Source organism: Amblyomma maculatum, chromosome 1, assembly GCF_055883805.1.
Source record: "Amblyomma maculatum isolate TAMU_Amacu chromosome 1, ASM5588380v1, whole genome shotgun sequence".
NCBI classification, from domain to species: Eukaryota; Metazoa; Arthropoda; class Arachnida; order Ixodida; family Ixodidae; genus Amblyomma; species Amblyomma maculatum.
The window spans coordinates 170,622,121-170,648,143 of NC_139344.1; the positions used below are offsets into that span (position 1 = coordinate 170,622,121).

General features: G+C 45.7%; 1 protein-coding gene across 2 annotated transcripts in view; it reads left to right on the forward strand.

The window, feature by feature from the left end:
- The window catches only part of LOC146204854 (uncharacterized), a 92,972-nt gene that overhangs the window by 20,346 nt on the left and 46,603 nt on the right, over window positions 1–26,023 (forward strand). For both annotated transcript variants that reach the window (XM_084589575.1, XM_084589574.1), the window contains exon 2: window positions 19,198–19,315. In XM_084589575.1, coding sequence (XP_084445701.1) covers window positions 19,198–19,315 — 118 coding nt within the window. The remainder of the gene's footprint in view (window positions 1–19,197; window positions 19,316–26,023) is intronic.

Genomic DNA, 26,023 nt, shown 5'->3' on the forward strand with positions numbered 1-26,023 from the left:
GGTGGCACACCGGTGGCAGAGGTATAACACATCTTGCACTGGGCCTAATACAAATAAACATATTATACTCTAGAAAAGAATGAAGCATAATAAGTGTTTGTTCGCAAGTAACTTTAAGACGAGCCACAAGCAGCTGGAGAGAATTAATCGCAATAAGATGATCTGTCCACTTAACACAGCACCATCTGTATGCTTTCCAATCACCAGTGGTGAAAGAAGTCAGAGTAGCGAGCGAAGTGGAGTGGACACTGCAAACTACCATAAGCTGTTAAGAAACGTGTCCGGCTACAAAGAACTGCACTAATGGTTCTACTGTGAAAGCAAACAGGTACTTCAACTCCGAGCCTCTTTGTTAGTGACAAGTGTGTCAAGAACATGCTAGACAAACGTATACATATAGAGGTGATGCCGTGAAGGTACCAACCACTAGAAATGTTCTCAAGAGTATTTTAAAGGCATACAAGGCGTATTGCTGATTTATTGAAACAAAGGAAGCTCCAGCATCACTCAACCAAAACATGAGGCACCGCTGGCACAAGGCAGTGAAGTACAGAAGCTGAGGGGGAAAAGGCTGCCCTTCAGTGTCTCCCGTCCTCGCTGAAGACACTACTGACCAGTGCTCAGAAATTTATCAGCACATGCTTAGGATCAAAAAGGATATGCACGAGATAAAGAGCAGAAATGTGCTGCTCATTGATGTGAGCTCTAGTTGCGGTTCATGAGGGCATCAAAGTTGTGGGCTCCACCTTTGTGTCTATCAAGTTAAAGCAGTCTAAAGCTTTGAGTCAAGCGTAATGTTCAGTTACGAAGTGTAGAAGCAAGCATTTCGTTTGCTGCTAGTTTGTTCCAAATTGTTTCGCAGGCCATTTGTGTTATTCTAAGCCTGTGTACATGTTTTGTCTTGTCAGAGATGTCTGCATAATCATCAAAGCATTGAATGTTGTAATAAAAAGGAATTAAATGTTTTGCATGTTTGGAAGAGAAAACCGTTATCTTTGTAAGCATCCCAGAACTATGCTCCAAAACATAATTTGAATGCTCCCAAACTTATTTCTGTTGCTTTAAAACTGCTCCAAAATGGATTTATTACTTCTCCATGGGCTGCTCCAATATGCTTGAGCCTGCTTCCACCCCTGTACTCAATAAAATACGCGGAAGCGGTTTGCGATAGTAGTACGCGAGAAAAAGCAGAAATAACCGCGCCGGCAGCGGCCGGCGCGAAAGCGATCGGCGAATTGTGCTGCCAAGCGCGCGCGTGCAGCGCAAGGCTAGGTAGAGTTGCAATGACAGTATTGTGAGCCCTGCAAACGGTTTCTTGAAGTTGAGGGAACTAGCGGTCCGGAGCCAAGGAGGCCCTAGCCATACCGTGACATTTGTCTGGCCCTGAAAAGGTCCATTGTAACACATCAGCGGTTGACCGCTCACCTCCTCGCGATCTCGGGGGCATTTCGTGGCTGCCGTGACGTTTTGAAAGCCGATTTTATCGCATTTCCTGGCCGAATTCAGTGTTAATAATTTGAGTGCAGGTGCTCGAAAGGATAAACGAGTTCTTCTCAAAATCGATTTTTGACCATTTTCGATCGTTCTAAGACTCTTGTCTCTCCTTAATTAACTCTACGGCTGTTATATTTAAGAATTTTCGCTGCTGCAAGTCTTCAACTAGCTTTATTTTCCGGCTGATTGCGCATTTATGAACAATCTGAAAGTTTGCAACTTAGACGCAGTTTCGTTATGGCCGCGGGCTCCGCCACTAATGGGCCTATAGGAAGTTTTGCAACTGGTAGTATCAAAGAGCTCTGCTGAGGCTGGGATCAGCGCGCTTTTAATTTTCAGTAAACTTTTGATTATTTTACCGGTCATTAACACTAATAACAACCTTTCACTATTGTAAATTGCAGAATATGATTATTAAATTGTTTTTTGTTGGGAATTAATCGTCTGTATGCTCATTATCGTCAGCAGCTGCATTTCTGAGCCTCTTCACTCGTCAGGGAATTTGAACTGAAATAGTCAGGGATTTTGAAAGTAGTGTTTTGACCCTGCTGCTGTCACGCGCGCAGCAGGCGACGCATGTGATCGCGCATTCACGATTGAGCAGCTTTCGCGTCTGCGCGCAATGCAAGCGAGCTATGTCCTGCACCAACCTCCGACAGTCAAGCGCCGGCACGACACGAAATATTCGTCCGACGTACCTTTAGCCATTCTTCAAATGCCCCGGCAAATACGTGTTTTAAAACCGGACATACCCCCCAAAAGGGCTCACTATCTGATTCCGCTTCTCCGAATTGCGCAAGCTTCTCGTATAGACTGGCACGCTGCCGCACGTGCTAAATTTACTAGTGATGCCGTCCAAAGCGCACAGCCTAGCCAGCATTGCATTGAAAACGCCATGACAAGAAATTGAACAGAAACGTGTAGACGACAGCGATGGCCGTCTCTGGCTTCGGCGTCAGCGTGTACTACCTGTACGTGTAAACGCCGTGTAGGTCATCTGTAGCTGTGTGCGGTTTGTTTATTTTTTTTTTTTTTTTTTTATCGCGCTGTCTGAAGACTGTCTTCAATGCAAGTTTTTCGTGCGTTGGAACGGCAACATTTGCAAGGGAATGTAGCTTTCGCGGCAGCATGTCGGACTGCACGAGAAGCATGCGCGATTTTGAGACGTATCCATGTTGATAGTGAGACTTTCAGGGATATATGTCCGGCTTCACAACATAGATTTATCATAGCGTTTTAAAATTTGTCTTCGAAATGGCGCAGCATACTTTGTCGCATTCTTCTGTAAAGCACTTGCCAACTTTTAACAACCGGCCGCCTTCATTGGTGCTCGGTGAAACTAGCGGAAGCTTTACTGCTGGGGGTACAGCCTCGGATTTCGCTGACCGTTGCTCAAACCGCCTTGTGGGATTTTGTCGTTTCGCGATGTATAGCCGTGCTAAGTCTGTTGTGGCATAACGCTAGCAGTCACGGGACCGCTGGTCACCATGACCTTTGACGTCATGTGGCACATGTGACGTCATCTCATTCTCTGTGCTACAAGACTGATCTCGCTGCGCGCTCGCAATCACACCGCTCGCAGCCATGCATGAGTATAGTGTTAAAGCTTTGCTTCGGTCTCTCTCAGTAGCACAGAGAGACGAAAACGTGAGGCTGCGTCCTATCATCCGTCTAGGAGCTGCGTTGACCAGGCGAAGAGAACGAAGAGCTCTCGCTCTTATGTAACTATAGTTTCAAGCCATGCTTAAACCACCACCAATTTTTCGGCATGTCTTGTTTACATTTGTTGCTTCCTTGGAACTTTCTTGCTGAAACGGTTAGATCACAACGTTCACCAACTCAGTACTTCAAGATGTCACTGAACTGGCAGTGCTGTTCACTAATGAACAGCGCTGTTAAAATATTCGATGTACGTAGAATGTGGACGTCTCTGGTTCACGTGGGAAGCGATGCACATTCAGAACGTTGGCGAGCGTGGCAGTAAATGTTTCTGGATGGACTAGTGGATGCTAGGTGCGTTCCCTTTGAAACGGAGTAGCAGCAAAATGCCGCAGTGCTCTGACCTGTCTGCCCAACTAATCGGCTTTCTTTTTTCTTTGTATACAGACTAACATATTATTTGCAAACAAAGGGCGTGCTCGTGGAGGCAGCGGCATTTAGAGATGTTTTGGAGCACAAATGTCCGTTTTAAAAAATCGAAAACGAGCCAAGGGGCGACAACCGGGATTTGCTACACAATATCGTCGCGCATGCACAAACATAAGATAGCTCATAGTCGAATATCAGGGGTCCGATTCTTTAAACTGACCTTCGCCTCTTAGCCCATGGTTGGCACTCAAGGTGTCAGCTAGAGTCATGTGCTTCAATCTTGGGGCGCTAAACATTTTAGGGAGCTAGTTCTTGCGTGGGCGTGAAAATGACGTGGCCTTGAAAGGTGTGATTTTCGGCACCGCCATTTTTTGCTGCCCGGCTGGTCATGAAAATAAACTTTCAAAGCCGTGCCATGTCAAGGCAGAAGTTGCTTACTAAACTTATGGTGGCTAGAAGGGGTTTCGCGCCATTTTATGAGAGTGAATCAGAAGCGGCACTGTGACGCTGACAGGCGAAGGCGAATTTCGTGAGTCGGACTTCAAGCGGCTGTGTCGTCTGCGAGCGCCCTCTTTGTTTATTAACAAGCTGTTTAGTTAGGTGTTTCAATGGTTAAAGCAACGCGACATTAACCGCCACCCCGCTTCTAGGAGGGCGCTCTTACCATTCATCTACCCATCTCACCATGGGACAATTACTGGCTTGGCATAATGCTTGGGAATGACCTGCACGCGCATCCCGTCTCACGGTCCTCGCGCATGGAGCATTGCGACTACGTACTACGTGGCATACACTGGTGACTACCGTGCTGGTGACCTGTCTGTGTTCGCCGTTGCAGGAGGAAGCATGCAGGAAGACCGTTTCCAAGACCTGCTTAATGTGCAGCGTGTGATCAGGGCGATGGTTGTAACCAATGGACGCTGCAGTACGTATGCTAATTTCGAAAAGAGGTACGAAGAACTTGTTGGGCAACCTGTGCCCTTCATCAGGTTCGGATTTCCGGACTGTTTAAGTTTTCTTAGAAGCCTACCCGCGCTTACGGTAGAGCGCACATCAAGCGGCATAGTCATCTGTTCTCGTCTGGATGAAAAACTTCGCCAGGAGGCGACGACGACCTAGGCGGTGTTGAGATTCGAGATGGACTCCTGGGGTGTCTTGATGCCCTCGGTTCCGTTGAAGAAGGATGACACCCTCGGCAAGAGTTGTCATTGTTGTGTTATTGATACTTTGTACTTTCTTTGTTTTCCAAGTGTGAACTTCTCCGTATCTCATTTTTGAGTCTGAATGGTCTTGCGTTTGTGTTTTTCTCTCACTCTTTCTAATGTCAGTGTGTTGTCTTTTCTCACCCTGCAACAGCCCTTTGTTGGGGTTAGCGGTATTGTAAATAAAATATTTAGCAAGCGACATCAGATAGTTTCTTTGCAGTTAATAAACAATTAGTTCAATGCCATATGCTAACTTTGTGACACACATTGAGCAGTGGCTTCGAAAGTGTTTGCTTCTTGCATTACTTTACATTTCGAGTAATTGGCATATATGGACGAACATTTAATTGGTACATTTTGCGTTATGTGCATGTAGATCGATATTTGCTTTTGGCTTTTGCCTTTTCTTTCCTTACAAAATCGCAAGCTCACCTAGACGCCTCCATAAAGATCGCTTATGTGTGAATTAAGCGAGCTATGACTTCCAAATAAAACGCGTGGATGGTGAACTCGATTCAGACTATACTTTTGTAATTTATTACAATTAGCGATCATCAAAGTCAGATGCCATTTATAGAAATATGAGAAGTGCACCTGCTCTTTATTTATTTATTTATTTTGCGTATTCGCGAATGTATAAACATTATGCCAGCATTGCAGCAGGCATGACATTAAACTGAAGGTCCGCATCGGCTATCCGAAAGTATTCATGGGCCCGCGTGGAAAGCGAGTAAAATATGAAGTTGGAGTACTACATTTAGCACTGTGCATGGCTGTTATTTTCTAATAAAGGTGTCGCATGGGCTCTATCCTCACTGCCATCTACGCGTCCCACTAAACTTTCTGTATCGCGATTAAATTTGTATGACCGTTGCAATCTCTACACGGCCTACCACTTCGATGAAGCTGGTAGTGTACACACGTGTTGCATACGATAGCTGCTGAGATGCGCGAATCGCAGTCGACTGGTATGTTCCCATGTAGCAGCAACGAATTCAGATCGGATAAGATATATATCGCTGAATGATCGTAGGGTTTGCTCCAAGCTGGCAAATGGGGGCGCGCTATGGACGTTGCTCATTAAAATTGGCTTTTCTGTTTCACTTCTGCAACAATGAACAAAATATAAGCAATTGGAATTTTTAATCTGGTACGAGTGCTTGTTACGAGTTAGCACTAGCTATACACACCATTTTTAGCAAAGTAGTATGGTCTCTGAAATAGTCAAGTCTCGGAGGCCACGCAGAACAGACGGCAGAAAGAACCATGGCACTCTCCATGTCTTTCGCACGTTCAGCTGGAGCACACAGGGACGGCCTACTCGTGCCGTGTTTGACGTCAGTTCCTGCGCACCGGCGCGGAGGCAGTGCGCCTCAGCCGAACACCACAAATTTTCGAAATTGCCGCCTAACCGGATGTGACGTCACATTAACTATAGTGTGACGGAAGTGTGTGACAGAATCGTGACCGACAATATGAGCTGTTAAAAGCTTTCGCCTTAATACCATCAAAGTATTCGGGAAAGAGGTTTCAGGAAAACGGACCCATGCATTTCAAAGGAACGGCACCAGCAGACGACAGGACGCCGTTGCAGACGACACGCACGGAGCCTCGTCTGCTCTGCGTCGTTTCGTTGCGCTTGTGTCGTCAATACTGGGGCTTCATTCTGATGCACGTTCCCGCGCTATAAGGTAAGCGGAAACCTTCCCCAGGCAGCCGACTGTTGTATCGAGTTTCGATTCAGCCGATGCGAAGACGCGGATGGATATGTGCCGACGATGTTGGTTGTTTTGAGCACCTGCAAATGGTATTGTGCTGCCTGCCCAACGGAACCTATCGAGTACGGTTTCTCATTCTATAAAAAAAGTGCTATAAGGTACTATTTCTGGGCTTTTATTCGTCACGCGTTGTGCAGTGGACTTAGGACAACACTTTTTACCGTTCCTCTTTTAACCTCTCGCGCTGTGCACGTTTGCGCTCTTCTGTAGGTGTTGCTGTATACACAAATGATGTGCAAATAGAGTTAGTTAAAAGTTTGCGTCTGGCAGGTAACTGATGTCATATTTAAAGCAATACGCATAGTCATAATCGGCAGTTATCCACTCGGTGAGACATATCGGCTACCTGTGCAACCCGCACCGTTGGGGGCGTTCGAGGGAGGGGTGCCCGTATAGCCGCCGTCGCTCGCCGTTTGTTTGCTACGTGAAAACTCGACTTAAATTAGTCTCATTGTCAATTTATTAGTGCTCTTATACACTTGCAAGACTAAAACCAAACAAGGACATGGGGTGGAACCTGTCTGCCTATGGTTGTCAGTTTTTACAATGCTCACATTTCTCGCGTTCATGAAGCTTGCTTATTCCTTTGATATAACAGCGGCTTTTCCACGACGACAACTTAAACACTGCTAACGAAAGGTCGAAAGTTTCAATTCCTTTCCGTTGATGTACACGACAAACGCACTGCCCGACGCCGAATTTACGGACGCACTAATCAACATGTGTATGTTGGCGACACTCATAGTACCCCCCCTTCTCTCAGAGTACGACGGAGCTCCCAACGAGGAGCTGGACGCACCCATCACGGAGGCGGAGGTCAGGGCAGAAATATTGGGACTAAAAACGAAATCGGCCCCGGGCCCTGACGGGATAACTAATAAAAATTTTAAGAAACCTGGATGGTGACTCCATCAGCGCTCTTACTGAGTAAATGCAAGAAATTTGGACTAAAGGCCACCTGCCTCGTCAGTGGAAGTCGGCAAGTGTAATTCTAATCACAAAGCCGGGCAAACCCCCGAAACTAGAAAATCTAAGACCTATTTCTCTAACATCATGCGTGGGGAAATTGATGGAGCACGTAGTCCAGACACGACTGACGCGCTTTATGGATAAAAATGACATGCGGCCGCACGAGATGGTTGGCTTCCAACCGGGCTTGTGCACGCAGGACGTGATGCTCCGACTCAAACACGACATAATCGACTCGCGTTCTAGGCATTCTCGGCCTGGACTTGACACAGGCTTTTGATAAAGTTAAACACGAAGCGATTCTCCGCAGTCTACAAGAAATCGGGGTAGGTGCACGAACATACGAGTGCATCAAGGACTTTTTGTCAGACAGAACTGCCTGCATGAAGTTTCAAGGCATCCAGTACCCCACAGTGAAGATAGGGAGCAAGGGGTCGCCGCAGGGTTCGTTTCTCTCCTCGTTCCTCTACAACGTGGCGATGAGGGGCCTCCCAGAAGCACTGGGGAGCATAAAGGGGCTAAATTTCAGTATATATGTGGATGACGTCAATCTCTGGATTAATCAGGGTAGCGATGCGAGCATTGAGGTACGCCTGCAGGCGTCGGCGGACACTGTCGTAGACTATGCTGTCAGTAGGGGGTCTATCATGTTCGCCGCAAATATCGAAATTATTCATCTATAACACAAAGTCACTCCGATGCAAGCGCAGCTGGGATAGCTGGGAATTTGACATTTAAGTAGAAGGGAAACCAGTTCCAAACGTAGATGAAATCAGAATCTTAGGACTATTCATTCAGGAGAATGGATATGATAGGACAATCAAAGAGCTGGAGGGATTCGCCACGCAAGCCATTGACATATTTAGAAGGATCGCGCCGTTCTTAAGTATCAGGTCGGAGAAGAGGAGATTAGAATCTCTCACACACACACACACACACACACACACACACACACACACACACACACACACACACACATATATATATATATATATATATATATATATATATATATATATATATATATATATATATATATATATATATATATATATATATACAATCTACAATGCACCAATCCCCCGCCGTGATGATGATTGGTTCACAGGAAGGGAAAAGCGCAGTGTCTGTCACACGTGATCTGTGGACACCTGAACCGCGCCGTAAGGGAAGGGATAAAGGTGGGAGTTAAAGTGGAAAGAGAGAAAGGGGAGCCGTAATGGTGGACTACGGAGTAATTTCGACCACCTGGGGATCTTTAACGTGCGCTGACATCGCACAGCACACGGACGCCACTTCGTTTCGCCTCCATCGAAACGCAGCCGCCGTGGTTGGGTTCGAACCCGGGAACTCCGGGCAGTAGTAGGGCGTCTTACCACTGCACCGAGTATGTGCCAGTTTGTCTGAGGTCATCATCATCACCATTCGACGGTGCTTACCAATTACCACATTCACAGAAAAGCTCCTTTCTATGGGAGTGCACAATAGCTGGGACGAAATAGCGGAGGCTGTCAGACTATACTCGAGATGGTAGGCCTGCAGACAGATAGGGGACTGCGAGAAAAATCAAGCATCCCGCGGGACTGTCGAGAAAATCTAATCATCCCCCCCCCCCACCCCCACCCCTACCCACCTCGTAACATGCATCCCATATTCAACACAGAGGGGGAGAAGAGAGCAGAAGCACTAATCGGACGCTTCGATTCGATGGATAGCAAGTCGGTTGCGCTCGTGGACGCAGCAAGTCTGTGCCAGGGTGCATTGTAGATTGTAAATATATAAGGTCAAGTACTGTAGTATTCAGATAAATATGGGTGTTTAACTAGAATTTGGAAAAAATAAAAAGGAAAAGAAAAAGTAATGAAGTCTTATCTAGCACAGGAATCTGCCAGTTGAAATTATGTAATCATGAATAGAATCGCACACTGGTTTTAAAGGGCCACTGTGCAGGGAAGGACCTTGCGAGGGAGCCCAGTGTTTCGATCAGGTACTGGAGATAGTCTGTGCAAAATGCTACAGTGACACGCGCGCCGCAAAGCAACGAATATACAAATCAAAGCTCTCTCATGCTCTCCTTCGGGAAGCCAGCTTCTCCGTTTCCTGCGCTGGCCCGTCGAGCCACAGTAATGACGTACAGTCTTTGTCAAAAATATACAGCCCAAGGGGTTCGCTTCTAAGCCATATAACGAGATTCCTGGAAGCAATACTGGAATGTATGAGTAAGCTTGAGAAGAGCGAGGATGAAATTTATCATCTACAAGGTTTCGAACGCTGCAGATGCTCAACGAGCTCTATTACGGTGCTTAGAAGTAAAACCCTTGGGCTGTATATTTTTGACAAAGGCTGTACGTCCCGCAAACGACGTCCATTGGTCTGTCTCGCTGTCTGAGGTAGGTAGGTAGGGATCTTTGGGATATTCTGGGGGGGATACCGGACACGGGTTATGCCGGCCTTAATTCGCCGCGCACTCTTGGTGTCCGGGGGGAAGGGGAGTTGGGGGGGGGGGGGGGGGGTCATCATCTTGGAGTCGCTCTCGTCGTCGTCCTCGTCATAGGCTTCGTCGCCAACGCTGTGGCCAGCAGGTCAGCAGGCCCGGTGGTAGGCTACAGTTGTGCAGCCAGGCCGGACTCCTCCAGGAAGGCCAGCAGGAGCCGGTGGGCTGCCAGGTAGCTCCTGGCCGGGAAGAGCAGCTTGTCCTCGGTGGCAGCAGGAAGTCCAAGGGCCCGGTAGCCTGCCTCCTTGCGACCGTGGTGGGCATGTGCTGGGCACACACAGAGTAGGTGCCCCAGCGTTCCTGCATCACCGCAGGAGGGGCAAGCCCGGCCACGGACATACAGCTCCGTGGGCGTCGAGGAACCTCCAGTGCGGATCTGAGGGTGAAGGATGGGTGTCTACCGCTCGCTGCGCGCTTTTCCCTCGCCACGGCCCGACTGAATCCAGAGGCGCGCGCTCCCTCCTCCCCCCCCCCCCCCCCTTCCCCGTTTTTTTTTTTTTTTCGCGCAGGCGGAGTGTCGCGCAGGCGGAGTGCCACGCCCCACCTCCCGCCAAAGGCGGAGGAGGAAGGGGAATTTGTCTTGCGGAGGCTAGACGACCGGGCAGGAGAGTGAAAAACCTTTGCGAGGAAACGGAAAGAGAGAAACGCGACAGAATCGGGGGATTGGGGTGGCTGTAACTGCGTTATAGCTACTCTTTTCAAAAACATTTTGCGGCCTTGCGTTCTGGGAGCGAAGTCTCACAGTCACCGGGGAAGAAAATATTTTCGACCGGAGGGTGGACAGTGGGCCTTTAAATACTTTGGCACTTGCCCCGAAGGAGAGGAGAACTGGAATGGTTAGTGGAAGGCCTAATTTCGAAAGGGAGACCCTAAGTAAATTTTGCGGACAGATGCGAACCTCCGGCAGAAGAAGAAGATAGGATCTATGGATTCAATTTCTGCTGCGTTTCGATGGAGGCGAAACGAAGAGGCGTCCGTGTGCTGTGCGATGTCAGCGCACGTTAAAGATCCCCAGGTGGTCGAAATTACTCCGTAGCTCTCGCTCCTGTTTCTCTCTATCCACTTTCACTCCCACATTCCTCCCTTTCCTTACGGCACGGTTCAGGTGCCCACAGAAACAATTAAGTGTGACATACTGCGCCTTTCCCTTCCTGTGAACCAATTATTATTATTATTATTATTATTATTATTATTATTATTATTATTATTATTATTATTATTATTATTATTATTCAATTTCTTTGCAAGACTTACAGATGTTATAGTAGCGGATAGCCCCGAACGACATAAACAGATTTAGTGTAATCTGCAGCGCAAGAGTCATAGACACTTCACATAGCCTTGAACTACACATGCGGGGTTTGCAATCTGGTGCAGAAAGGAGAGGCTCATGACTGAGATAATGGAGACGTTGGATTGGATTGGAAAACATTTATTGTCGTTGGAAATTTTGAAATCGTCCTAAATGCTTACTCGTCTGTAAACTTTGGCTTCTTTTTTTTGCACCCATCGGATGCTGCGTAGCATCTTTGTAGAAGGTTTAGCCAAACTTTTTTAATGCTGACTTACACCGTTATAACTGTTTTTGGTTCTGCGTTATGCATTTGATGCATGAAAGTATCATACATTTGTTGCAAACTGCTTTTCTTTTTTTTTTTTTTTTCTTGCGGTTTCTGTTCAGTTCACAGTGAATGATGCTGCACAGTTCCCAGTTATCTGCTGCTCTTTTTTTTATCATATCTTTTTTTCTTTTTTTTTCCATACGCCTACAAGTGAATAGATGAGTCGTTGTTTGCTGCTGCTGCTGCTTTGCAAATGGGGGCTGTGGTTCTAGCTACCCTAACTGCAGCTTTGTTAAGCTGGTTTTCTTTTTTTTTTTTTTGATAGCTTTTTCTGCAGATCCTCTGTCCATATACTTTTTTAAAACAGACATAAAAATTATTATTATTATTATTGTTGTTGTTGTTGTTATTTGGACCCTTGCACCCGCTTCCGTTCCTGGCAACGAAGCGGCCCACGAGTTAGCCCGAGCTCTCTACTTCAGGGTAATTGTGAAGCCGCTCGACTGCCGGAACATGGACGAGCGTCTGCAAAATTATACGGAGAATCTCGAAAATTACAGGTTAAGCAGGAGACTGTTGCCACCACCGGATAAAGTCTAAACTATGGGGAGGCAGTCGCATGGCGGCGCCTGCAAGCTGGGAGCTTCGCAAACCCGGTCTGGGCATATTATGTCCAGATGGACGGTAGAAAAAACGATACATGCGAGCACTGTAGTAACAATGGGGAGAGAGAGACCCTCGACAGCATAATCTGGGGATGTGCTAGCTCCCCGGGGTTAAAGCAAATATAAATTGTAGAGAAGCCTGGGAAGCCCTGCTGCAGAGCGAGGTCCCTGCTCCACAGCAACAAGTCGTCCGTCTGGCGGAAGAAGCCAAGACCTCTTTGCCTGCTTCTGGTCACAGAGGTCGCGGCTCCCGTCCCTTAGGCCTGCTTGCCGGAGGCGGAAACTAGGGGGCCTCCTTATCTGGTGGAAAAATAAAGTTATCATCTCTATACGGCTTGCTTGTTACGGGCGTTGACCGTTGACCGGTCGCTGCGATTCGGTTTCGGCTATGGGGATTATTCATTTTAGTTCGCCACATTGTGCTTCCGGGGTCTTTTTCTTTTTTATTATTATTCTCTTTTTTTTTTTTTTTTAATCCAGTGTGAAACTGAGGCAGTTAAGCTCCCAGACCATTCGCCGGTGCGCGATCTTGCGTTCTGCGCATTTTTCGGAAGAGAGCACATCTTTCATATTTCGTCAGAGATGCACATATTGGGGATCTCGTGCTAGATGGCCATATCAGCTGGGCCATACTCTGGTCTGAACGGCAGGGTCAGGGCTATTGTATTCTTATCTGATGTTCGCATAGACATTTTCGTCTTTTTGATCATTCACATAATTCGAAGATCGCGGGCTGCCGAATGTTTGGTATGAACCCACAAGGCACTGAAGCCACTCTGCAGTGTTCACATTTTGACGTCACGCACGATGCAATGGGCCCATAATAAATAAAACACACAAGAAAAGAAAATTACGGGACACTTTGGCGACTGAAGTGTTGAGAGGCGAAAGCATTTGCTTGGCATGCTGCTAGGCTTAGTGAATGATTGCGAGTGATTCCTTACTGTTTGCGAGTGCTGGATTGCGATTGAAGTTTGCGACAACTGTTTGCGACAACAATGCGTAAGCATACACATTGATAAATCTCCACGATTTGCTGTTCAGCCGAAAGTCACAACATATAAGGCGCCCTTCTGCATCAACCTGGCACTTAAAGTCAGAAACAGAGAGTCTCGAACAGAAAGCAACCCGCCGAAATGCTTACCGAGTGAGGCACATAGACGTAACCTGTTAAAAAGCCTCGCAGTGCTATCTCAATTCACTTTCTATCTTAGTCGCCTGAACAGTGATGATATCTAGTCGACTGCCCGAAAACAGCCGGTGCAGCTGTACCTGTTTCTGCCTAGACCGGAGACCACGTACGTTGAGGGTTGCAACAGTCAGCTGCTGGACGCTCGCCATGGTGACAAAAGTGCAAGTAGGTCAAGCATCCACAATGTCTGGTGTCAATCTGAAAGGTGATACCTCCCTGGAACTGGTACCCTTTCTACTCGATCTGGAGTAGCGAGGAGATTTCTTGCCCTTCTACTTCCGGCAGCAGGACTTGTGTTTTGCAGGAACAGCGTCTCCTTCAGAGGAGGCAGAACTCACTGACACGCCACGCATCGAGGCAACACTTGGACATGACACATCCAAACCGCACTTGCCATCACTACCAGGCTGGCAGCTAGCTTCCTCCAGAGTGGATCCGATAGTGGCATTAAGAATTTCAGTAGTGCAGACACTCGGCATCACAGCCACAACAGCACATTTGTCTTCTTCTAGCTCGCGCACATCATATGCACGTGCATCAAGAGTGCCATCAGTGATTCAGCGAATTACAGGCGTCTGGTCCGTCTGGCACACATCTGCTGACCGTTGATCTGAAGGTGAAGGTTGGGTAGGCTGACGCTGCACAGCAGTAATTTCCTCACGTGCCATTGGGCCGCTAGTCACTGATTCAGTATACTTAACTACTGCCATGCCACCAGCAGCATCCAAAACCTCTATTGCATCCATTAAATGCTCTTGCAGAGTGTCATTCACAACATGGCTACTACTGTGCAGTTTATCCGTGTACGATACTATGTACTCCTCTGTAGTATGGCTGAATCGCCGACATGCATCACAATGAGGGGTACAGTAGTGCCGTTGTATATGACCAACCTTGTGGCAGCGAAGGCACAAGGGAGGCCTACCTAGCACTAAAACCAGACACTGCAGACCACAAGCTGTCAAAAGACGGGGCACGTTGTTCATAGTGACACCATCAGCAAGAGTAAGGCCAATGTCATGATTCAAAGTCCGCATCCCCTCCATTTCCGATACTCTCCAATGCTCCACAGTGATGGAGGTAACTTTACCACAAGCACGGAAGGCATCAGGGATGTAAAGATCTTCCACATATTAGGGGAGCCAAAGAAGCTTCAGTTTCACAATCTTTGGTTCAGGGTCAATAACAAGACATCGATGGCCTTTCACCTGTAGCTCGCCGGAGCTCACGAGCTTAGCTTTGGCCAGCGTTGTCTTGCATGTCACCATCCACACATAGGACATCTGGAACTGTCCGATGAAATTAATATCACTGAGCTCTATGATCCAGGTAGAATGAGAGGAAGAAGATGGTTTACACGGTTTGAACAAACACTAAACAAGTGTAAATGGGGTACGCCTCAGTTCGCAGGTCAAGCCAACGTTTCGACAAGTGGACTTGTCTTCGTCTGGGCTGATACGAGCTCTATGATGCCACGTAAGGTATGGCACCACGGCCAGGATCGTGAAACGCACGTCATAATTCTTGTTTACCTTGAGGATGATAGTAGCGATGACAATGAAGCTGCAATTAGTAATAATGGCAATGATAATGATGGCCCATTAGTTGATAATGATAATGAGAGCAAACATAATGCACCGTGTGCACCAGCAATGCTTAGGCTTTCGTATTTCTGCAGTGTAGATTCCACAGTGCTCTCGGAATGTTTTTCCATCTTTCTTGATGACTAGCACTACCGTCGTCGCAAACGTACTTGTTGCGATTGGTGTGGTGACCCTTTGACCTCATTCTTTCTCATGCTTTTCGACACCAGAGACAAAAGCAAATGGTACAATTTGTGTCCTTAAAGGGTCCCTGAGTTGATACTTGCGGTAATATTCTAATGCAAGAAATTTGCAGACATAGCATTTGGGATAATTCGAGTCAAATTTAAGAGCTCAGTGGGGAGCCCGTAATTTACAAATATAATTTTCACAAAGTGCTCGTGGCAACTTCTCGCAACTGATTAAGGCTGCACATAAACCTCTCTGATGACATCATAGGGGCTTGCTTAGTTCGCCTATTCATTGGACGCTCAGAAGCGACATGGGAGGGACAAGGTTTGGTGGCGTTAAAGCTGTGCACGGGCTCGGGCCGGCCCGGACCCGGCCTGGCCTGCAGGCCAGGCTCAGGCTGCTCGAAAGCCCTCTTCCTTGGGCTCAGGCTGGCCCCGTCCCAAGTTATACTTGTTTCCGGCGTACCGGGCCGGGCCAGACACAACAATCACGAACACATGAAAGTTCACGTGAAAAGCTCACGGTGAGCTAGGCGTGCTCATCTAGTAATTGACCACAAAACCAACCCTTTGCTTAAGTTCAGAGCTAGCGCACTTTTGGAGAAACAAACAAGCTGTTTACCGAAAACCTGCTTTCCTATCAAAGAATGTATTAGTTATTCCAGCCACAAGTTGAACCACCGAAAGAAAATTCAGCGCTACTGTCGGGTTCATTATCCAAGTGCGCCGCAAATGCCTCAGTTCAATGCATAACTTGTTGTTTTTGAACAATAAGTTAATTGTACCTACGTGCTGTGCCTATACATATTCAGCAAATTTGCCATTTCAAATGCGAGAATTCAACATTCCAAGATCTTGGGTAAAATTTATCATCACGAAATTATTTTTCTTCTTTTTCATAGATTCAACTGCAATTATAGCATGACGGGCCGGGCCTGGGCCTTAAATCTGACCGCCGGGTTGGGCCGGGCCGGGCCGGGCTCAGTTTCTTTCAGAGCCGGGCTGGGCTCGGGTCTGCAGTGTCGGGCCCAGGCCGGGCTCAGGCTAAAAATTTCGACCTGTACACACCTCTAGTGGCGTGCTGTCGCTACCTGTTCTCTTAATTTTTTTTGGACGCTGGCATGCTCTGAGTTGAGGGCAGTAGAGGAGGAGCGTCATTTTTTATTGCCGATATGATCGATGCTAATGAAGATGGCTTAAAAATATTTGCATTGCGGAGAGGATTGATGGGATACGTATTGCTCTTGCGCATTTTCTGGTTTAGTGAATAGCTTATCATGGGCCCTTTAAGAACTTCGGGCAAGTGTCTTCTTTAAGGAACAATTCTGCGCTCTTTCAATTAATGCACCCCAGCTCTTTCTTAAAGAGGTCATGGTACTTGTGCAGGAGTTTGTTCACCTTGTTCTTCGTTTCTACACTAGTTGTGCTATGCACTATAACATCTCGTTGCATTCGAAGACTGCATTCTAGTCCAGATGAAGATGGTCGAGCCACTGTCGACCCCCGAGTGGCAGACCTTTGCTCAGTGACCTACAAAGGCAGGGCATGTGTTTTACTCATTCATACGCTTATGATTTGTAACTTGAGATGTGAAAAGAGCTCAAATTGTTGCTTTCTTGATATCACCCACACTACTGCCCCAGTATGTACATGCCATGTTGAGCAGCGTTCCTTTGATCATTACACGAGCCAGTATTGGCTTCTGCATTAAGCAGCTGATGCTGTTTAGAGACACATTCCTGTTCTCAGACAGATCTTGTCTGTCTTCCCTCTGTTTGATGACCTGGAGTCTTTGTCCACATTGAATGCATGCTGAATGTGACTTTTTTTTTTTTTCTTTTTTTTTTGACAGCAGTAACAGGTAGCCAACGCACGCATGCAGTCTCTGCTGCTGTTCTTCAGTGAACCGCATCAGAAGCAAGCTTACTCTTCAGATTCGGCTTTACTTCAGTGCACTCCTTCGCTGAATAAGTCTGCTTTGGCCTAGGGTTCTTTGCGGCATGAATCTTGTGCACGTTAGAAACAGAACTTGAAGCATTGAGCACAGCTTCTGCACTTTTTTTGCTGGCTTCTGTCATTAACACCTGTTGTTAACAGCCTTCTGAAACATCAAATCTATCTTCTGCAAAAAGAAATTCCATATGCTGTCATGGCATAGTTTAGTTTCTACAGTTCGAATTGTGTACGCTCACGTCACTGCAGCGGTGGGACTGCATCAGCTCCAAGAATTAAGTTCATGCAAACGTGTAAATATGCAGAGCATCATTTTAACATTTCTGCTACCTGGTACCATTATGTCACTGTTGCGAGTAAGGAGTCCAATTTTTGTGGTGTGTGCTTTCGTTGGAATGATGCGCATGAATTCATCAAATGTGGACAACCACGTGGGTTATGCCCACCATGAAGTAAATCAATTTCAATTGAATTTCTTTCCAAATAGTCCAGCTTCATCAGCCAACTGGTGGCAGTTATGCCCAAGACGAGTTGAGGTCACTCGAGGCATCTAACAACTGCAGTATAGCCACTACTTTTTTGTTTTCACTCTCCAAAACTGCTATGCAAGCATGTTCAAAAGCTGGAATGGCAAAAAAAAAAAAAAACAGCCGGCAAGTATATCGCAGTTTTGTGTGCATCATGTGACCTCTACATGTCTTACGTCCCAGTCATTGTTCGGCTGTTAAAACTGAAACTACATGGAAAAAATATTCAGCGGTATATTATTCAGCTGGAGTGGACAAACTCTACATCATGATTCATGTATACTAATATATTTCTCACCATTCCAAAGAAAAAAATTGGAGGTGATCAATGAGATTCATGTGGCATATATGCGTGAGCGGTACTTTTCTACAGTGTGCTACGTGATTGTTTTATTGCCTGTGTAAAGAAATGACAGAGACATTATTTTTTAATCATTTATTGTGCTGTTGCAAAACAAATTGCACCTCCAATCAGTCAGTGCCCAGCCATGTCGCCTGCCACCTACCATCTGCCTGTGCCATGGTTATGGATTTTTTGAGGCTGCAAGGCTTCAGAGAGGGGAGGGTTGAGAGGGGGTGGTGCAAGGGTCTCGGTGTGTTCGATTTCTATTTCACCCTTCCATGCGATAGCTGCCTGAGCTGGCAGCTCATTTCAATTTGACCATGCTTATCTGGTCTCGTGATGCCGCACCACGGTGCCGGGGCATGTCGCCTGCAAGAGGCACGCTCGTGATTTTTCAAGGCTTCGAACAAGGAGTGCAAGGGCCCCTCTGTTTGTTACCCGCCAATTGCCAGTTGCCAGAGGTGTACTCGCCAACATGGGGGCATTGCTTCAAAAGCTTGCCAGAGGCATCCTCATGATTTTTCGAGGCTGCGAAGCTTCAGGACGTTGATGCCGCCAATGCCGTTGGAACAGTTTTTTCTGATAGGGGGGTACTAATGATGTCGCATTAAAAATGCATCCAAATATTTGGTTTTTCCACTCCTTTATTGCATTGACTTTTGTAGCTTCTGGATAGCCGACTCGTTTTTCCTCAGTGTTTGGGTCAACAATACGCTTCCATCTATTGATGAAATTGGCTCACTTGATTCAGAGGCTGCAATCAGTAACTAGCTCGGTTAATTGCGAGCAGGTGACAGAAGACATACAAATTACAGAAATGAACTCAGTTTGGTGTATATACTACATTGGAGGTGCATTTCTTTTTGACACACTTAATGTTGGATGCATAGTTTACAGTTGGGGCTACAGTAATTCACTCAATACTGGAGAAAAATTGTTTGACTATCTATATCAAAAATGTCACACTGGATGCGTATGCCCCTTGGGGCGTGCACATCTCTGCAGAGCCCATAGAGGGGGTGATAGCTGATGTTTTACAGCTGAGGCCAGCTTGCTCGCATCAGTAACTAATGCAGCTTACTGTTCTTTATTTTGCAGCTTACCATTGTTGCCTTTATTTCTGTAGTACAATGAAATATGGTGCCTTTTGCAGGAGAAGACCACTTCCGCACGAAAGACCAACGCCTCGGTTTTTCACGCTTGACTGGCCGGAACAAGATGCAGTAAGACGAAAACGTTTTCTCGCTACTCACTTGCTTGAACAAGACGCAGTAAGTATGATTATATTGCTTAAAACTGTGCTTCTTACTTCTGTGTGATAACAGATGCAAAATATTATTTTTAAGCCATCAGCTGATTGGTTGCGACGAACTGTCCTTGCTCGCCTCTTTTTCCTTTCACTTTTCATAATTCTTTTTGTCTGGAGTAGTTGAATTTTTTTCTTTAAGGTCTGTAAGTGAGTGTTCTGAAGGCGTGAGTGAATTGTGGAGGTGTTTTCATAGGGATAAAAAGTATTTAGTGGCACTAAAGCTGTGCTAGCAAAGGAGATTAGGAGCAGGTCGCAGCAACCTGGCTTCTGCCCTTGGTAGACATTATTACAGTAAGATAGATAATGTAGTGATTGATGTAATATGGGAACCAATTCTCAGTCATCTCCTCTTTCTTTGGGATGATAAGCGAGGCATGACTAAATGTGGATTGGGTGATAGAATTCACCGAAGTTTGGTAAGTATAATTTATGCATATATATGTGATGTCTCGGTTATAGGGCTCTTTTCGGGGTGGAGAGTAGAATTACACACGAAATAGGGCCAGTAACAGATTTAATCAAAGCTGAATGCCCCCCCGTTCACCCAACGGTCTTGAGGTTGCGTCTGGACGCTACTGCGATGATCCGCTGCTTGAGGTGGGAGATGATGGCCATAGCTGCAGGCAGCGCTGATGATGACGGTGTACACGGTGAGCTCAATAGGCGCGCCGCCAGGACTAGTGAGCCATCTTCGTATCTTCAGGCAGTCGTCCCTCGGGAGACGAGGCTGGGTTGACCGGCTCCAGAGCGTCTCTCGTTCCTCTCTGCCCCACTGTCCTTCTGTTGCTTTCCTTGTCACCTCGTGTCCTTTGTTCCCGTTCCCGGAACTCTCGCCATTCCTGCAACAGCGCACGTGTAGCCGTCATTAGTGCATCTTCCCCGCATTCCAGTGTGTTCAGCGACCTTTCTCATATCCGGTTTTCGGACAAAAGGCGACACGAGCAGACAAAATTGTGGAGAGTTCGGTGGTTCCCAGAACACACGCAAAACCCGATCCCAAGTTCCGGCACAGGCAATTTAGCCATCACATATATAATCGTATTTTGGTTTTGGCTTTCCCAGCCTATTGGTGGCTAGGACATTTTAGATGAGCAGAATCAGTGTTCAAGTCGTCTAAAACATGCAAAAATAGCGATTTAATAGTTCGTCATTCTTTTGTTATCCTGGTGATTCTTAGTGCAGACTGCTCTTAGAGCTGGAGATAATTAAAATGATGAAATGGTGGTTATATGCAATATAATCTCGCTGCTACATTTTCTTGTCTGCCTGAGCAGAGGTCAGCAGAAAGGAGGTTGCAGTGAGGAGGAAGCACAAACAGAGCAGGCGGCGTTGCAGCGCACTTACAATACTGCGCTTTTCTCACAGTGGCTGCTCTAACCTACAGAACCATTGTTTATTTGAATTTTTAACTTGGGTTTCTTAAACTGCTGGTAGCAAGAGCAGCAGATCCCAGAAAAAAAATTGCTTGTGAGCAAACCTTCATGATCACACTTCATACAACGCGTCCTGCACACCATCTGCCTCAGCATAGTTTTGTTTTTTCACCTTAAATCCTTCACTTTCACCTTGCAGTAGTGATGGCACTGCATCAACAGCCATAATAAAATGGCACGCTGCCCCTAAGTTGGCTTGAGTGCAGCACACTAGACGTTGTTGAACTCACTTGCGGTCAGCTAAACCAACGTGCTGTCAACGTTTTGCATCATACCATTGCCTGCCAAAATTTCAGTCGCAATGTACATGCTATGTGGGACTGCTGCTGCTGTTGTGATTTTACAGTCGAATTTGTATTGCATGGGTTTCTATGGGAGCTAGAGCGGGACTGGCTAGGCAGTAGAGGGAAGCGTCTTGGCCACACGAGTCGTGGTGAGACAGGTAGTAGGGATGATGGAGCTGCTTGGAAATATAGCAGTGGGGAACATAACAGCGATGTTCGGCCCTGTATCAAGGTTTAGGTATGCCTCAGTGTCCTCAACATTGTCTCAGGTCATCTTGGACATCACGGAAACTGTTAAGGGGCTGAAACAGAAACATGAGACGAGAAATGAAATTACTTTTGTGTCCTGTTAAAATGGGCGACTTAGTCTGTGGTCAGTTTTTCTGAGGACCAGACTATTACATTGCACAGTAAAACTTCACTATAATAAAACTGCTTAAAGCTCATTATGTACTGTTGTAGGAAAAAAAAATGTTGGTCAACAATTATGGTACTCGGGTGAAATTTGAACGCGGCTGCTGACATATTTGAGCCATAGGTGATCGCATGCAGAACACGCAATGCCGAATGGTTGTGGCTGTGTGGACATGGGAAACAAGCTGTGCATGGTGGACAATAAATAAACAAAAAATGAAAGCAAACCACACGTACGCAGACTGCACTGTAGGTGGGAGCAGTGACGCTACCGCCTGGTGTTGGTTGCTGCCGGACACTTCTTTTCTGTGTTTTGAGTGCAGGACACCAGCGAAAGGCAGTGCAAGCTTGCGGATAGATGCCATAGTAATAGCTTCTATTGTTTTTTTTTATTATTATTATTGTTTTGGTGTTTCATGCTTTGCAGTATAGATGCTTGGCTGATGTGCCTTTTTATTTGCCGTATTGGATGGATGGTTGTAAAGGAACCCCTCTCAGCATCTGTGAAGTTGAAAGACGCACCCAGCAGTTGTCAGCTCACTGGGACAGATATTTAGTACTGGTTTGCGGAATGGGAACAGTCATGGTAGAAGACATATCAACATGCCGTGGGATGTCGTCTTGCATCTTATATGGTGCTTGCAATTGCACAGCAATTTTTAATGCTTTAATCAGTAGCACCATCGGGAGAAAGCCAATGTTGGTGCATGGCTCATTATTGGGACTTGCCAACTGCCACAGTTGGCCCTTTCCCCTGCCGCAATGGCTCAGGGGTTAGGGCGCTCAGCTGCTGATCCCAAGGATGTGGGATTGAATCCCAGCCAGGCGTCTGCTTTTTGATGGAGGCAGAAAGCTAGGTGCCCATGTACTATGCGATGTGAGTGCACATTAAACAACCTCAGGTAGTCGAAATTTCCGGAGCCTTCCACTACATCATCTCTCATAGTCTGAGTCATTTTGGAACTTTAAACCCTATAATCCAAACCAAAGCCAAACGGTTGGCCCTCTCTGTACTTGTGACAGAGCAGTGGGTGAGGCCGGAAGGTGGCTGCCATAGGAACAATCCCCCACTTCCTAAAAAAAGGATGACTGTAAAACTGGTGATGACTAAGAATGACTGATCAAGAATGCTGCTCAGCAGTTTGCTTGTAAAAGTTGAGCAAAGAAATACATAGCAAAGCATATGAGAACATTCGAGGTGAAAATAGGAAGTATTAGAGAAGAGAATAATACAAGGAAAAGGCTTAATGCTAATGCATTGCCTTCATATGATTAAATGCCGTCATAATTTTTTTAAGTAATGGCAACCCAGATAGCACTGTTTAAGAATTGTCAATGTTTCTTCTAAATTTTACTCAGCATACAATGCTATGTACAGATACATACTGTAATCAAAAAAGTGTTTGTTTTTTGTTACTGCAACGATGGCCAAGCATAGTTTAGGCATCTGCCTCACATTTGGGTGGAGCAGAGTTAGATCCCTACTGCTGTTGGGTACCCAGCAGTGGTACAATGGTTGCAAGATGTTTCCTGCCCCGGTGCTCATTTGTCTAAGGTAGGAGGCTTGGAAAATAGGTTTTCATCCCACCTTGAGTAGAGTTAAACAACTTGTCTCGGGCACTCTTTGGGCAAGCCAATCTTGTGCCATTCATCATCATCATCACAAAGTGCGTGTTCTGGTTTTTTGTTTCACAATTTTTTACAAACAACATTTATCTTTGCTCCAAAATGACCATTTTATTCAGACATGACTAGTATTTTAGTTGGTGTAAGCCAATTTTACATTGTGATCCATGTATGCAACAGTACAATAAAAGAAAAGGCAGGTTGTTAACAATCTGGTGACCCTACCCCTTTGATGCTTTCTTTAAGATGAATCAAGAGCAGCCAGATATGTGTCATGAAATCAGAAGTGAGAAGGAATGCAGTAAACACGTTCTTGAAGATTTCACATAACTTGATTGGGCAGTTTTTTTTCACACGTGGCAATAGTGATATAGTAGTAATGGGAAGAGATGTGTGAGTTGGTACGAATCCATATTTAAGAAATGAGACGGACATGAAGTCGGCATGTGAATGTTGCAGGCGGGGGGTTTTCCCAACCCACTCGCACTAAGCAGATGGCATCCGGTGATACAGGACCTGCAGTGCAAACACTGCAACAAAATTGCAGGTATGATACACATGGTGTGGACATGCCCTAGATACAACGAACCAGACAGGAATTTGGAGTCCTGGGAGGCTTTAATGATCAGCCAGAACAAAGAAGTCCAAACAAAAATCATCCATCTGGCCCTGGACACCGCTGAATCCCAAGGGATTCCAGTCTGCTGAAAGGGGAGGAATCTTTTCCTTCACGGGTGTTAATAAAGTTATTCATCATCATCATCACCAGCAGCAGCAGCTTATACAAAAACACAAACTGCACTTCCAGGCATCTCTCATAGCCTCAGTCGCTTCGGGACGTTAAACTCCATGAACAAACAAACTGCGCTTCCACGAAGATAACTCATACCAAGAGCAAGAAAGAAAAAAAGAGAAAGTCTCTACACCATAGGACAAGAATCTGGTCTCCCCTGAAAGGCAGTTTCATTGCTGATGAAAATGACAGAGGCCATTGATACAGTTGCTTTCTGCAGTAGACTTAAACAAGGAAACGCATCTACTTACGTTGTATTATGTGAAAGGTGAGAGCAGTAAAATACCTTCATCGCACTTTTGCACTCTGTGTCAAACATTTAGGTAGCAACTGCTTTTTCAATATAAATGTCATCAGAAGAGACATGTTATGCCACACCTAAGCTGCAACCAATAAACTGCATAGCGTTTTTTTTGTCGAATTCTTGTCTTCACATTTTTGTCTTACCATGACTGCTAGTACCCGTCCTGAAAATAAAAATAATGTTTAATCTTCTCTTTGCACAATAAAAAGCAACAAAGGAGTCTGTTGCCTTTTCTTCTCCTAAATACTCTTTGCTACTACCATGTTTATTTGAATCTAGGCTGATATTATTTTTCAAACATGAGATATGAAAATCTTAGGTAAACTTAAATTCGAGGATTTCCTGGTTGTATCATGAACTGCAAAATAAAATCATAAAACACGCGAGCTAACTCCAGCACGCCACATCAAGCTAGCGTTGCTAGGTGTTGTGTATTGCTAGCTGGAGCGCCCGTTCCGAAAATGCAACATGCTTAGTGCACTTCATGGCACAGAAGATAGCGCACTGTGTGAGGAGGGCACTAACAAGGAGGTCAGCAGTGATGACAAGGAGTAAACAGGAGTTCCGTTTGCTGTCCCTGCTAATGTCCTCAATTGCTTTTCCAGCCAGCTTACATTCGAGGAAAGATTGAGGGGGGCCTGAACATTGGTTGTCGGCTTAGAATTGTGGTCGGCCTAGATTCAAGTAGATACAATAACTTGTGTCGATACTCTGGAACCGAGCTTTAAAAAAGTAGCATTTGTTAGGGCTTCTTGGACATCGGCTTGATGAAAAAATTCATCGCATCAACAAAGGTGCAAAAAATGACACGTTGACTTAAAAAGATAGCGGAGCAATGTGATGTGAACATTGCGGTCACCACACCTGTTAAAGTGGGCAAAATTTGTATGGATATCAGAATAAAAGATCAAATTGAAGGTGGTTGAAGACCACAGTGCAGCGCATGAAGCACACTGTGCAATTTCTTGATTGCAGCTCAACTATGGTAAACTAAACCCCTACTTTTTATGGCCAGATTTATATTAGGCAAACTGGTTGTCACTTAAATGTTTGGCTTTTGCAAGAATGGGATGAAACGTGCTCTTGTTTTTTCACGTACTTCAGCACATGTGGGTGAGTTTGCATGGACAATACTGCAATTCTTTCTCAGCACTGAGGCCAGGCGGTCGGATGTGTGATCAGGTCCTCTTCTATATCGCAAAGCCAGAAAACGACCGTATCAGTTGCCCTTTGGTTACTGTCACCAGTGTGTAATAGTCTTTTTAGATGCCACCAATTTTTGTTTCATGGTGTTTATTACTTTTTCCCTTTTTTTTTCTTTTTTCCCTTTTTTTTTTTTTTTTTTTTTTTTTTTTTTCTCTTCAAACAAGGTAACATTTAGGCTGCACACTTTTTATTTTCTGTTTTTGTCTCTGTATGCTAACACACCTGCAATAAAAACTTAGTTGTTTTGTCTACTTCCCGTTTTGTCCCGGTTCTTTTCCACACGCTCTTAAAATAGATAATGATAAATGACCTTTTGTTGCGTTTGCTGGGGATTATTTCACTGTCTGTGCTACTTATACCATATTTTCTCGGTCTCATGGGCATAACTACAGACATACGAGCTGCAACATCTGCTCGCTGATATGGCTTAATGCAGCTCGGAAATGTATTGCTCTGATGGTAACCCGTATTTTACTGGTCACATTTCAATTTATTGCATTTTACAGCCAGAATTCCCCAATTTCACAATGTACATAAGTAACGAAGTCATGTGCATGCTCTTTTAGTGAAAGGTTATTTTAAACTGTTTTCCTCCTTCCAACAACCTTGT